The sequence below is a fragment of the Chelon labrosus genome (assembly GCF_963514085.1).
Source record: "Chelon labrosus genome assembly, chromosome: 9".
NCBI classification, from domain to species: Eukaryota; Metazoa; Chordata; class Actinopteri; order Mugiliformes; family Mugilidae; genus Chelon; species Chelon labrosus.
In genome coordinates, this window is record NC_140359.1 from 27,421,043 (window position 1) to 27,435,613 (window position 14,571).

Genomic DNA, 14,571 nt, shown 5'->3' on the forward strand with positions numbered 1-14,571 from the left:
TTCCCAGGCACACGTCACCAATAATCACCCATCCAAGGTCCAGCTTCTGGGCAAACGGAGCGCTGTGAGGTCCATTACATTGTTCTCTTACTTTGTGCACCTGGATCAAATCTCGCCCCAAGAGGAGGAGGATGGACGCACCTGGGTCCAACGGTGGGATATTGTCTGCCAGGTGCTCGAGATGAGGATAGTGTTTGGCTACCTCTGGCGATGGTATTTCGGACCTGTCATCTGGTAGCATGTCACATTCAATCAAGGTAGGTAAGGGAATTTGTGTTCTGCCGTCTAATGATTCCACAATGAAATTGCTGACACGTCTCCCTGCAGTCTCAAACACCCCCGAACATGTCTTGAGGGTGTATGTTGTTTCCTCTCCTTTAATGTTGAAGTAGTCACAGAATTCTGTCCTGCACAGTGACTTGTTGCTTTGTTCATCAAGAACTGCATAGGTCTTCATAGCTCGGTCTCTTTTCCCTGCAGGATACACCAGCACAAGACAGATTTTGGAGCATGACTTTGAAGCGTTTGTACTGCCACAGATTTCTGTACATTTGGAGATCACTGACGGACCAGCCTCTTCTTGCTGCTGCTGCTCCCCGCCATGGTTTGCAGTGCTCTGGTGGACATCAGTTTTCCATGGAGCTGGCCCTGGGTGTAGTGCTGAGGGATGTCTGTCGCTGTTGCACTCCATGCATTGCACAGGCTTGTTACAGTCTTTAGCGACATGGGCAGATGATGCACAGCACCTGAAGCAGATGTGTTTTTCCTTCAGATATGCCTTTCTTTCTTCCAGTGTTTTATTTCTGAAGCCACGACACTTTCTTAAAGGATGAGGCTTATTATGTAGAGGGCAATGTTTGTCTGGATTATCATCAGGTAGGGCTGTTGTGGTGCTGTCACTGTTGTTGGTACCTGTTGAGATCTCAGTCTTTTTAACAGCTACTGGCGTTCTCAGGTGTTGGTTGTACGGGTTATTTTTCTCTGTTTTGGGAGCACACCATGCTGCTGTAATGCTGGTGAAGCTGGGATCATTGCGCATTTTTGCTTGTTCGCAGATGAAGTTGACGAAGACAGAGAATGGAGGATATGGGATTCTGTGTTGTTCCTTGTAACGTGACCCTACTGTGATCCACTTCTCTTGTAGGGCGTGTGGGAGTTTCTGGACTATTGGGCTGACTCCACGGGAGGTGTTGAGATATGAAAGGCCAGGTAGGTATCCATCTGCCTTAGCTGCTTCGAGCTCCATGAGAACGTCTCCAAGTTCTCTTAGCTTGTGATTGTCCCTGACTGAGATTTTAGGGAAATCTTCTACCTTTTTTAGGAGGGCATTCTCAATCACCTCTGGTGAGCCGTAAACATCTTCCAGTCTCTGCCATAGCATCCTGAGGCCAGTAGGTGCATTGTGAATGTGTACTGCTCTGATTCTTTTAGCTTGCTCAGACGATGATGGCCCAAGCCATTTGCACAGGAGATCTAGCTCCTCTCTTACAGAGAGCATTAAGTCGTCAGTTGAGCTGATGAAGGATGCCTTCCAGGCCCAGTAGTTCTCCGGCTTGTCGTCGAACTTAAGCAGGCCTGAACTCACAAGCTCACGCCGTATCAGGTACTTCCCCAGGTCTGTTGCAGCTGCTGCACCGGACGGGTTATCGTTGTACATTCGGAATGAATGAGTTTGATGTGGCTGTTGGGGCCTGTGACCATCGATGGTGCTGGGAAGTTCCCTGTCGCAGTATGATTTTCTTTTAGTGACATCCTGTGAGCGACCAGTGGTTTCCTTTCTGTGCGAGTGTTGTGGCGCCACTTCAAAAAACTGATAGTCACTGATTTCACTCCATGGCATATCACCCTGATTCCTGCAGTTCGGAGCTTCACCGTTGTCCATGGTAGGCTGGTGCACTGGTGAACGTGAACTTGTGGATGGCTTTGTATCTGGAGGTGAGTTTGTGACTGCATTTAATTTGTTGGCTGTTATTACACTCTGATAAGACAGATGACCTGGATGTTGAACAGGATTTTGCACTGTAGAGCTCACATTGTGTGTTTCATCTGGGTTCTGAGGCAGCATGATGTTTTTACTTTGCTGATGTGGGCTGTTCTGCTCAAATTCTTCAGCAGCTGCTTCTAGCAGCTCAGCTTCAGCCTGCGCAGCTGCTGCTGCTTTTTCCATTCTCAGTTCATGCAAACTAGCTTGTAGTATAGCTTGTTGCTTTAGCATCTCTGCCTCTCGTTTAGCGAATGCTAGTTCTGCACGTGCGACTTCAGCTTTAGCTCGTGCTTTCAAAGCGAGGGAGCTGGCTACAGACAGTTTGCTGGTTCGTGAGCAGCTGGAAATTTGTGATCTTGTTTCTAGTTCTTCAAAATCCATCTCTTGTTTGCTCTGTGTCATGGTGATGACTTGCTTTTCCTTTCTACTCACAGGATGGAAGATTGTCGACCGTTGAAAAAAAAGCCTTTTTACTATTCTGCCCCTGCTCGTTTTGTGTGTGGCGTCTTCTAGCCTGCTACACCAGCTCGGCAGATAGCGAACAGTTTCCCAAGAAAGAAGCTGAGATTTCTTTTCAGACTTTACTTAGGAATCACTGTAAAACTAAACACACATACAAATACATATTATTCATCTCATCATATAATCTTTAACTAAATTCATTCACATACAAACATAAAAGTAGCATGTAGCAACTAACAGAAACGAATCCGCTAGCTTAATGCTAATTTATATTGAGAATTCCATAGCGATGCTAGCGGTTAGCATGAACGGATTAGCGAATATATTTTCTAATACAATTTGCGTTAATGAACGAAACATTCTTTAAATGCAGTCTTACAACATCTGTACATAAAATAATACTCACAGGCTAACGTTTTCTGGCCATAAAGAATAAAAAGATGTGTAATTAACTTAACGTCTGTCTCTCTGACTTCCTGTCTGAACTTCTCTGACTTCCTGTTATTTGAACTTGTCCCAGAATTCCTGTTGTCTGAACCAACTACGGAAACACTGAAGGCACAAAATTAATTAATCTCTGTGTAAATGCAAACCAAAACCAGAACATCACAATATGTGAACATGGTGTCTTGTGCTTTCCACATCAACTAGATTATCCAAAGAGTTCAGGGTGAATGAGGAGCTAAATTGACATTGTACCTTCCACTGATTTAATGAACGTTCTGCGGTTTGAGTCATCACATTTTAGCTAATTCAGCATCATCTTGTCAGAATTTATCAGGCTCCACATAAACTGAAACAGAATTCAGCTTGTTTTTACTTTGTCAAAGCGCAGAAGCGTGCCAAACCAGACAGTCTGCTGCTTGAGGTTTGTGTGCAAATGGGTCAAGCTGAGCCAGCTCAGGTTTTCAGTTGGACTCCAGCGAACACATATGTACAAAATAAAAGTCACGGTTATAGGCTGCCCAAAGCATGGCATCAATTATGTTGTTTTTTTTGTTTAACGTTTGAAGACCGCGTGGAAAACGCTGAAATTCAATGCATTTAAAGAGATTAGGTACGGGCTTGAAATCGGAGCAAATTTAAGTTTTACTCCAAAGTCCAAAGAGGAGAAAATCAGACTGACATATAGCAGAGCCGTGCAAAGCTCCCTGTTGACAACTCAGATCATGGGGAAAAACAGACTGATGTCAAGCAGAAGCAAATTAGTGAGACAGAAGAACTTTAAAACTGCTGTTCTCTCCTGGAGGGAAACAAAAGACCTTTTTTTTTTTTTTTAAGAGGATACAAGAAGCCAGGAGGTTCAGACGTGCCAACTTGGTCAAATCACAAACACTGCATAACAAAGAAGAAGCCAGGAACACTCACTTTTCCTGTGTTAAATTACCCTCAGTTAGTAGATATGGAACATGAAGGAACTAGGGTTGTTTGCATGCATGCACCATGTAAATTTCTGCATATCATTAACCTCATTTGAAAGTTTTTACTTGCATTCCTGATCCCTGATCCTATCTTGCAAAGTGAATGTTCATAGGGAACAAAGAGGAACAAGAGAAACTTCATTGGAGAGTAACAAATATTAACGCCTCCCTAATGAAGAACTAGCAAACATTGCTAGGTAGAGCGACCTGACACTGGATAAGAAACTGAAAATGGATGGGTGGACACGCTGTCAGGAATACTGTATCCAAAAAAACCTAAAAGAACACAACTGGACTTGCAGAGTTCCTTGAAGACGTTTCACTTTAGCTTTTTTAGAAACCCTTTCTGACCAGGATGACTGAGAACCTTCACAGACACTCAGGAATACTGCTTTACACACAGCCCTGTGCATTTGTCTCAGGAATGTTTAGATCCGTATCCATCAGGAAATGCCACCAAGGAGACATCTGATTTCATTCTGCAGCATCACAACCATAAACACACGGCAACAGTTAAACACTGGGGTTGGAGTAAAATCCAAAGGCTCAGTTCACCATCTATTGATCTCAATTAGGGTTGTTTTTCAACCAGTGACAGCTACAGTATTTTGGGAATAATGTTTGACCTTTGGTGCCCATAACTTTTATTATTATTATTACACTATATACTGTATATTTTGCCCTCTTCCGACTGTCAGCTGACCATAACTGAAAATGCATGAACACTTAACAATAATGCAATAAGATAAGATGAGATATGGGAAAATGGGATAATGGGAAAATAGATTAAATGGAGTAAGCTATTTTAAAAAAGATGAGATCTGAGTCTGGATTTGAAGGTTGATAGAGAGTCCATATTTTAGATGTCAGGTTGAAACCCACAGTGGACAGTCGTGCAGGTGGAGCAATAAGTCGGATGGCCGAGGAGGATCTGAGAGTACGTGAGGGTTTGTATAATCGGAGGAGTTCAGACAGATCTGATGGAGCTTGGTTGTGAAGGCCGTCGACGGTAAGTAGCAGGATCTTGTATTCAATACGGGATTTTATTGGAAGCCAGTGGAGCTGCTGAAGAACTGGGGTGACGTGGTCCATGGAGGGAGTTCAGTCAGGGATGTGCGTCCGATATTTCATCGTTTACGATATATCGTCAAAAACATTCCCCACGGTAAGAATATGTCATGAAGGCGGAGCAGATACGCCGGGCAGCGAGGAGCTCGTTCCTAAACGAGGCTCCACCTCCATTATCTGGTTTGGTTTTAACCCCTTAACGCCTGAATTGATATAAAGAAATGAAATATTTGTATTTTTGCTTACCACTCCGGTCAGTCCTACGAGAAACTAGTGCTTGCAAAAGGTTCCTAGGAATTTTTTAAATGTGCACAAACTGACATTGGAGTATTACATGTGTTATTTCGGCTGCAGTCTGAACGGAAACAGTGCGTTGCGAATTCGCGACACTAGGCATGAAGGGTTTAAAAAGTCTGATGCAGAGCAGCAAATTACAACATGCAAGGTTTGCTAACAAATAGAGCATAAAAAGGACAGTAACACCACTAATCTGTTCCACCACCTCAAACACAAGCACAAACCAGAATATGAAGAAAGACAGGAAATGCGCAACGATGCAGAAGCAGCGTCGACTTCATCCAAAGAGTCCAGTAAAAAAACAACTCAGATAAAACTTGCCGATGCAGATTATGCTGAATTGTTGTTTATTTATCGTCATTACCGTGATGAATACCAGAAATTATCGGGATAATTTTTTTTAGTCCATATCGCCCATCCCTAGTTCGGGTTGATGATACGAGCTGCAGCATTTGACATATATGGAGACATTTGGAGGGTAGACTAAAAAAAAAGAAATGACTCATAGCTTTCAAGTCATTTCCTGCAACAGCTATGTATTGCAGCCACTGGTTGATTTAGTTGGTGGTGAAATCCGTGCAGGTATTCAGTGCAATGAAGGAGCTTTGGTGAACTATAGACATCTTTGGCAACACAGGCAATATGTATTGGAAGGCTGAATGTGGGATTCACTGACAAAGAATAAAAATAATATGAGATACTACCATCATTATCATGGCCATCAATTTAAAATGGATAAAGATTCCAGGCCAAAGCACGTTCCACTGACTCTTTGGTTTCTTTTTAATGCATGCCTAATAAATAGTCAACCAAAAATAGATGACTGCTCTGTGAGGCAACACTGATGCCGTACCTTCACTCCAGGTGGTCCAGGACGACCAGGGTTTCCATGTGGGCCGGGAGGACCCTAAAAAACAGAGACCCACATGATTAAGGGAGACACAGAGTAAAGGTGATCATGGGGGTCACAAAGCAATAACAGCAAAAGAGGAGGTGTGGGGGGGGGCTATATGTGAGGTATTCACACATGTGTAGTGTGTGTTTGTTATGGGACAGGTCAGCTGTGCCCCGGGGTCCCGCAGTGTTTGTGTATAGGTGCTCTGTGAGACGTACGCCGTCTCCTGCCTGTCCCAAGTTATGACATATGGATGTGATTTCCCTCATTCTTACACTTTTTCCACTGGTTGCCGGGGCTCCTCAACGCGAAGGCCACTCATCCATCACAACGCATTTCACATCCATCACAACGTATCGGCTTGTGCCGCAAAACTGTACGTGATATATAAGGCCCCCCCTCGCTGTAATTCATTGGGTTATCTGTGCCAAATGTCTTATCCTAAAGGGACACTCTCCGTGCAGGTCGTGGCGGCCGTGGGGACGTACGGGAGCAGAGAGCGAGGAGACAAAACCTATTTTTTTTCGGGGTTGAAGCGACCATAAATTCCTGCAGTCTGCAAAGAGGGATTGTTTGGAAAATTAAAGCCACAACTTCCTGAGGCATCCGAGTGTAGAGCCTTCAGTTCAGCTGCACACGTGTGTGCGGAGCGGGGCTGAAATGCTGAGCATGGAAAATTTTCTCCAGCGAAATTGAAAAGCACTGAAACATGTTCAGATGGCCCGAACAGGAAGCCGCTGTGTCTTCAGCCCATTCTTCCATTTTCCACCGGGGGTTGTGAAGGGAGACCTTTCTTCTCCCCCGAGCTGGAGGTGAAAGTGAGGGATAGGATTACTCTGAGTTAAAAAAAAAAAGAAAAAAAAAAGACTGGGCCGAGAGGTGTAAGTGCACGGCCGGGTGATCCAGCCGGTCTCTGTCTGCCTCTGTTATTTATCTGTGCTCTGTTATCACACTGTGGAATGGAGTCAAACAGCCCAGGCACTTCCCCTCCCCTCAAACTGGCCAGACCTCTCCCCTTGCAGGCGCTCGCTGCTGGACATATGGAGGCACTTAACAGAAGCCCATCTACAGATTTCCTCGTCCTCCATTCAGACCGTTCCCCCTCGATATTAAAACTTATGGAAGTCATTATCTCCAGATAGGAACCAAAGGGAGGAGGAGACGTAGAGAAAGAGGGAGATCGGGATTATTACAAATTGTGTTCTCGCAAGGTAAAAGGTAAGGAGGCACGGTGCTGATGACAAGGTGGGCGGATGATATCCCAATAGACACGAGAGTAATGAGGAGAGAATGAGTCACTGTGTTCATCTATCTTCATGTGGATGAGGAATGGAGGCCCTCTCTGCTTAATTACTGAAAAGCAACCATGTAGAGACCACCAGCATACACCGATCAGCCTCAACATTATGGCCATTCACAGGAGAAGTAAATAACATCGACCATCTTGTGACAGTTCAATGTTCTGCTGGGAAACTTCTGGACCTGGCATTCATTGGTGTGGATGTTACTTAGACATGTAGCACCCACCTAGACCAGACCAGGCACCCCCACCCCATAGCAATGACACTCCTTGATGGCAGCAGCCATCCCCAGCAGGATGCAGCCTGACACAGACACACACAAAAACACTTTAGGAACAACTAAAAAAAAAACATGAAGAACATCTCAAGGTGTTGACCTGGCCTCCAGATTCACTAGATCCCAAACTGATCAAGTATCTGAGCGAGGATCCACAGAGGCCCCTCCCACCCTCAGAAGGCCCCATGTCCAGAGTGCCAAACAGATGCAGAAACACACACCTTCACACCAGAGGCCTGCACATTAAGGACACCTGTGTGCCAGAGCTGCGACCAGGTTTACGACGTGCGCCGATGACTTTTACAGGAGTGACGCGTGCGAGAGCGCTACCGTTTTTATGGAGCGTTAACCCAGAACAGACCTGCTAAGGCCTCCTCTGGACGGCACGGATGGAAACATTGAGTCTTTGAGGGATGATTATCCAATAGAATGTACATTAATGAATCTTAACTTATTATAACGTTGGTGCTAACTGCTAAGTGCTCATCGCTGCTCTAAGTTAACCGTTGAGGTGTTTTCTTATAGACCTCTGACAATCTCTCCCAAAATGTAAAAATATAAATAAACAGATAAATAAACAGTGAAAGCAGTCTAAAGCTTTAAATGGTAACAACACAAGTGCCACTTTTTTGCTTCATAAATTGAACTGAACTAGCTCTTTTGCACATTTGCTCTTGTATTGAATCTGTTTATTTAAAAACCAACCCCTCCTTTGCACCAGTGCTGATGAAGGGTAGGTAGATGTGCAACAAATGGAAATAACAAATCTACAAATCTAGAGAACGACGAATGCAGACATTCAAGATCAGTACACTGGGTGATGAACTGGCTGTTGCTGGCATGTTCTGACTAAGTCCAACGCTGCTCTCTATCCACATAAATAAAAGCAATAAGGGAAAACATCTGTGTAACCAATACTGACGGAGAGAAATTTAATCAAGCCTCCGCTCATTCATGCCTACAGATGTGGTTAATTTCAGAAGAATCGAAATTTTACAACCTACATAAATCAGTTGAGTTTTCTGCACCAATCAAACAGAGCTTCCACTATTTGAGTCTCCACAGAGTCCTTAAATATCCTCGAAAACAATTATGCAAATGTTTTCTTTTTGAATTAACAAAACCCCAGCGTCACATACTAGCCGTGCATGCTAGCAGGTCCATCCCCCTGCACAAAGCCCCCTTTGATCCACTCTCAAACCTCCCCCCTCAGGGCCGGCTGAACTCCGGCCGGCTTACGTTGGGGAACGTGGACGTGCTCACGTGTAAGAGACAGTCTGCTCAGACGTGACACCTCGCCGTCAGAGAGGTAAAGCCCTAATGGTTCTAAAAAGTTTTTCCGATGAGTAGGAATTCCCACATTTTTCCCCAGACGAGCTGGGACAGCTTTTGGTGTCTTACTTCAACTACGGTCATCTGACCTGAAAGGAGAAGGTGAAATGAGATCACGATCTGCTCGTTGAAGTTCGGAAAATGAATTTTGACGAGGGGCTGTACAGACTAGTCACTGATCATGTGACAATAACAACATGGACGCCTCCAAGAAGTCAGGTCAGGAGCCCAGTGGGTCGTTGCAGCAAAGATGAAGCCCATACTACCGTGACATGTCATTCCTGAAATACAACTAAAGTACTACTGCAATGCAGCTGAAAAGGCTAACGCTAACGCTAGCAGAGGAACGGTCCAAATCCTCTGGACAGCAGTCAGTTAACAACTTCACCAAACGTGGTAACAGAGAGAAGGAGGCTGCACATCAACTATTTGATAAAGTTATTAGACCTTTAGCTGCAGGACACGGAGAAGTAAATGCTACTGATGGTGCTGAGGTGCTGCCTGTTTTTATACAGGCTATACATATCTGCAGCTCACAGTATGTAGCACATGAGCTGTCTGTTCTCAGCATATGTATTCAGGTCAAGAATATAGGTTTCATTACTTTCTACTGTGTTTTTTATCAATGACGTCATCAGAGACTAGTCAGTGTCGACTTTCATCACATAACAGTCGACTTAATAAAATCGGAAGTCGAGCAAACCCCTAGTTTCTACCAAAGAAGGAGATGAAGCTTTTCCAAAAACCAGCTTCACAAAAGTTACCAGGATTGTAGCCTGCATTCTTTCCAGTAAACAGCCTTGTTTATCTCTAAATAAATGTTAACTAAATGTCATTGAGAAACACACAAATAGTGTGCAATGAACCACAAACCAGTCACCAGTTTACAGAGCCACACTCGGTCTTGTTTCTAATATAAAATAGCTTTTCTGTAAGCACACTGCGTCTGAGTGTCAACACGATAAGTGGAAGCAAAAAATTAAAACCACTTTTAATCCAGATGTTAACAAAGACTTTGCAAGCCCTGAGCCTACTTGTGAGCTTTCTGCAGATAATGGGTGCAGCCGTGAGGTATTTTTCCCTCTAATCATGTGAACTATCCAAGAAAATTCTGACGTTTCATGAAAACAGTCAGGAAAAAAAAGCCTGAGTCGGTGCGGTCGGTGTGGGCTGCAGTTGGGTCTCAAGAGCTTGATGATGAATGAACTCTATAGAGGTTGGTGTACCACTGGATAGAGCTACTCAGCTCCAGACGGGGTCTTAAATGCCTTTAATAAGTTGGGGACAAAGCCCTCTTTCTTCCTTGTTTAAAGAGATTGGGTTCCCACAACCCACCACCCCCCTGAGGCCCAACTGCAGAGCGCAGTCTGCAGCAGGTAGTTCACTCGCATACTCCTCGGTGGCACAAGTGCTCTGCAGGCGCAGTTCAGCAGGAGCTCTGCAAATGAGTAGCCGCAACTGCAACCTCATTGAAACGCCAAGTTCAACTTCTGCTTTATTCAGTGTTGAAGCAGTTCAGAGACAAGCAGCTACAAACACAGGCATCGCTAATAGTGTCTTAAATAGAAACCAGAATAATAAACCATCCCCTGGGACACATCATGTCCCACAGATGTCTCTCTTCTTACATTTCTCCTGAAAACATGAGCTTGAAACAACATCTGCACCTTCACTGCTTGGTTCCATCAGCTGGAGACATGCACAACATGAGACACATGGAACCAGAGGACTCATACATTAGAAGTGCAATATACTTGGAAGTATTCAGCGATGTAAACATAGGACCTGGGCACGAGAAGCTCGGGACACACCGGGAACTAGAAATGTGATCGCAACACTTGAGGCTAGATCTAGGCTTCGGCAGTTTCTAAGAACAACATCCAAGATCGCTGCCCAAAAGAGTGCAGCCTTAGGGAACATTTAAAATACTCCGTCGGACCCTCAAGCTCCCAGATCTCTGGTAGAGGACCCGAATCGCTATAGAAACCTTACTTTTCTAATGCATCCATCTAACACCAGCCTTGTGTTTTTGATTTATTTTACATTGGCAACCCACTGATCTGTAAATTATGCTTGTTTGCTCTCCAGATTTACAAATGGACCTTGGCAGCAGGGAGGCTCAGCTCGATCAGACCCGGAGCCAAAGCAAACGTCTGACGTCTGGATGAATAATGCTCTGTAATCCAAAAATGTCACCGAGTGCTTGATCGGAATACTCAAAGGTGAGAACGGAGGATAGTGTCACACATGTGGATGCTATGGTAGAGCTGAAAAAGAGGGGGAAATGAAAAAAAAACAACAACAAAGTGGGAGGTAAAAGGATTGGATGTGGCTGGGACATGCTCACCCGTGGACCCCGCTTGCCTGGCTTTCCTGGCAACCCTGGAAGTCCTTGAAGTCCCTGAAAGGAAAAGATGAAAGATGTCAGAGCCAAAGAAAAGTTATCCAAAAAATACAGAGGAGGAAATAAGGACTTGAATAATAAAAGAAAGCAAGCTTTGAATAAAGGACGTCAAACTCTATCTCGGATTTTGTTTTTGATATTTTTTTTTTTTCTTTTTCTGATGACACATTTGGCTGAAGTTGGCTAAAAGTTGCATAAAGTCTGAAGTAAGAGGCTGTGCTGTTAAAAGTGCATTCAGCCGTCTGCAGCCGATACGACTTCAACCCAAAACGGCTGCGGCTCATAAACAGCGTGTCTGACTTCTTGTAGTGGCAGAGAGGTCAGCGCTGGTCCCAGCCACAGCCAATCACATTAATTATAAGCATCAGCTAGCTTTAAAACAATTTCATACATGGATTAGCAAAGCTCTGTAAGGTCAGATTTAACGAGGGGTCAATCTGAGGGAAGCTGAGTTTGTCTGAGATGTTAGGACTGTTACTTATTTTCCCACAGCTCAAGAAGTTTTAAGAACAGGAACGGCTCTGGGCTGGTCTCATACTGTCAGATGTATAGAGCACTTTCTGGACAGGTTCACCAGTGTTAATTACTCTCTTTCAGCCGGCACCACCAGACGAGCCGTCTGAGTGGCTGCTGGGGTTGATGGCAAGGCCATGTCAGAGCTCATGTCTTCAGACGGTTCATACAATTTAGAAATAAGAAAAATATTTAAGACCTGAAACTCTTGACAAACAATTTTGTCTCTCGTTTCATTGGTCAGTGACAAATAAGACGAATGAAGATCCTAGTGGTGCACACAGGAGAACTGATCTTAACAACACATACACCGATGAGGCATAACATTATGACCACCTTCCTAATATTACTTAGGTCTCCCTACCTTCAACTTAAGCTATCATCAACATGGCGACATATTTCTGCTGATAGCGGGCATTTAAAAACTGCTGAGACATTTAAAGTCAGGGTGATTCATCCTCTGGAGGCCATGAGTGGCTCCACCAATTTTCATTCCAATCCAATGAATACATGTCCCATTATTTTACTCTTGACTAAACTGGTGCATCCAAAACAGCTGTGACTCATCAGGGTATGGACATGGGCCTTCTGAGGGTGTCCTGTGGTGTCTGGCGACAGAATGTTGTTAGTGAGGGGTCTTTGAGGGGAGGGGCCTCTGTGGATCATCCCACAGATACTTGATCTGTTTGGGATCTAAGTAACATCCACACCAATAAATGCCAGGTCCAAAGGTTTCCCAGCAGAACACTGAATTGTCACAAGATGGTCAATATCACTGGCAGAGGTCATAATGTTATGCCTGATTGGTGCATGTCTCCTCTGATTGGTGTATTTGCCCATCATGACTTCTGAACCAGTACTAGAACTCTTCTAGCCAGACTGAAAACCCGCAGACCTTGGTATTAAAATCAGTGTCATCTGTGAGCGATGGTTGAATAAAGATGTTTTTTGTTCCGATGTTTCTCTGATAAATGTGACTACGAGAATCCCAATGTACCAAAAGGAGAACGCCAATCCTCTACTGAAGGCCCTTTTAATTATCATCACTTCCTTCCTCCTTCCTCTTCCAGATTTACATTATCTGCATAGCCGACATTGCGTCTATAAAGCAAAGTGGCAGTAGATCCCATCATGTGTCTTTCAAACACATTCCTCCTGTTGCGAGCTCAAACATAAGCCTCTGTAAACAGCTCATGGCTCACTAGCATCAACCCTAACCCCAGTGGAGGAGGATCAGAATCTGTGCAACGACTCAAAAGACCAAAAAACGGTAAATCGATTATGGAACATATTTCCAACTCAGCAATCTGTTCAGACTAAAATGTTAACAAGCAAAACAACCATGCAAAAGGAAAACCTCAGGGCCAGACAGCCACTGGTTTCTGCTCTCTCATGTCCTCGAGGACACACAAAGCTGTGGTTTCCCCCTCGCTGCCAAAGCAGGAAAGCTTTACTTAAAATGTTGTTTTTGGTCAAACATGACCTAATATGAGACAAAGAAGTCTTTATAATAAAAGGAAAAAGACGATAATCGTTTTGTGTTCAAAGGAGGAACAGAACAGGACCACATGAAATGAGTCTGCAGTCAACACCGATGATGAACGTCAAGATTTAATGCTTAGTCAAGTTTCTCTACTTTAATGTAACCATCAGTGACGATTGATGGTTACATGAAGATCAGCCACAACGATATGACCAGTGACAGGAGAAACGAAGAACATTGACCATCTTGTGACAGTTCAATCCTGGGAAACTTCTGGACCTGGCATTCATTGGTGTGGATGTTACTTAGACATGTAGCACCCACCTAGACCAGACCAGACACCCCCACCCCATAGCAATGACACTCCTTGCATAAGGTGTTGACCTGGCCTCCAAATTCACTAAATCCCAAAATGATCAAGTATCTGTGGGATGATCCACAGAGGCCCCTCCCCTCAAAGGCCCCCCCACTAACAACATCCTGTTGCCAGACACCACAGGACACCCTCAGAAGGCCCATGTCCATTCTCTGATGAGTCACCACAAGGGAGACCTACACCGTCTCATGGGCTTGACTGAAGCTAAACTAGCAATAGTTCAAAATTTTAATGAGTTCTTCACTTTACTTTGCCATTTTCTTTATCAAACTGTAACGAAAACATATTTCCTACAATCTCTGCACATGACAGAAACATTTCAACCCATCCGTGTTGCTCAGCAGGCCTTTGACCCTAGCAGAAGCATCCATTCTTAGAGCGGTCACACTCCCTTTCAGAGGAATCTGACACCTCACTGCCAGACCCTCCACTAACACAAATACTAAGTGGCAAAGGGCAGCGATGAAGCCGACTGCTCCCACCACTGCATCTAAAATAAAATACATCCACAGTTCTAGCACCGATGCGGTGTGGAGTGAAAACCTGAACTCACTCAAACTGGGACATGAGCTGAGTGATGTTGATTGAAGCGGTTCAGAGACGCTCCAGCAGAAAATGCTCGGTGACTACTTCCAGATTCCCAAAACCACACAATCAGGAGACATATCAGTTTGCACGTCAGCATCAAAGCCAACCAACCAACAAACCAACATTTAGACAGCGAGCTGTCAAACTTGTGTATCATTGTGATATGAAGA

The 14,571-nt window shown here is 44.3% G+C and overlaps 1 protein-coding gene across 2 annotated transcripts in view; it reads right to left on the reverse strand.

Annotated features, from left to right (window-relative positions):
* The window catches only part of col27a1b (collagen, type XXVII, alpha 1b), an 84,441-nt gene that overhangs the window by 58,752 nt on the left and 11,118 nt on the right, over positions 1–14,571 (reverse strand). For both annotated transcript variants that reach the window (XM_084550951.1, XM_084550950.1), the window contains exons 4-5: positions 11,385–11,438; positions 6,086–6,139 (exon numbers count right to left, since the gene is read on the reverse strand). In XM_084550951.1, coding sequence (XP_084407077.1) covers positions 6,086–6,139; positions 11,385–11,438 — 108 coding nt within the window. The remainder of the gene's footprint in view (positions 1–6,085; positions 6,140–11,384; positions 11,439–14,571) is intronic.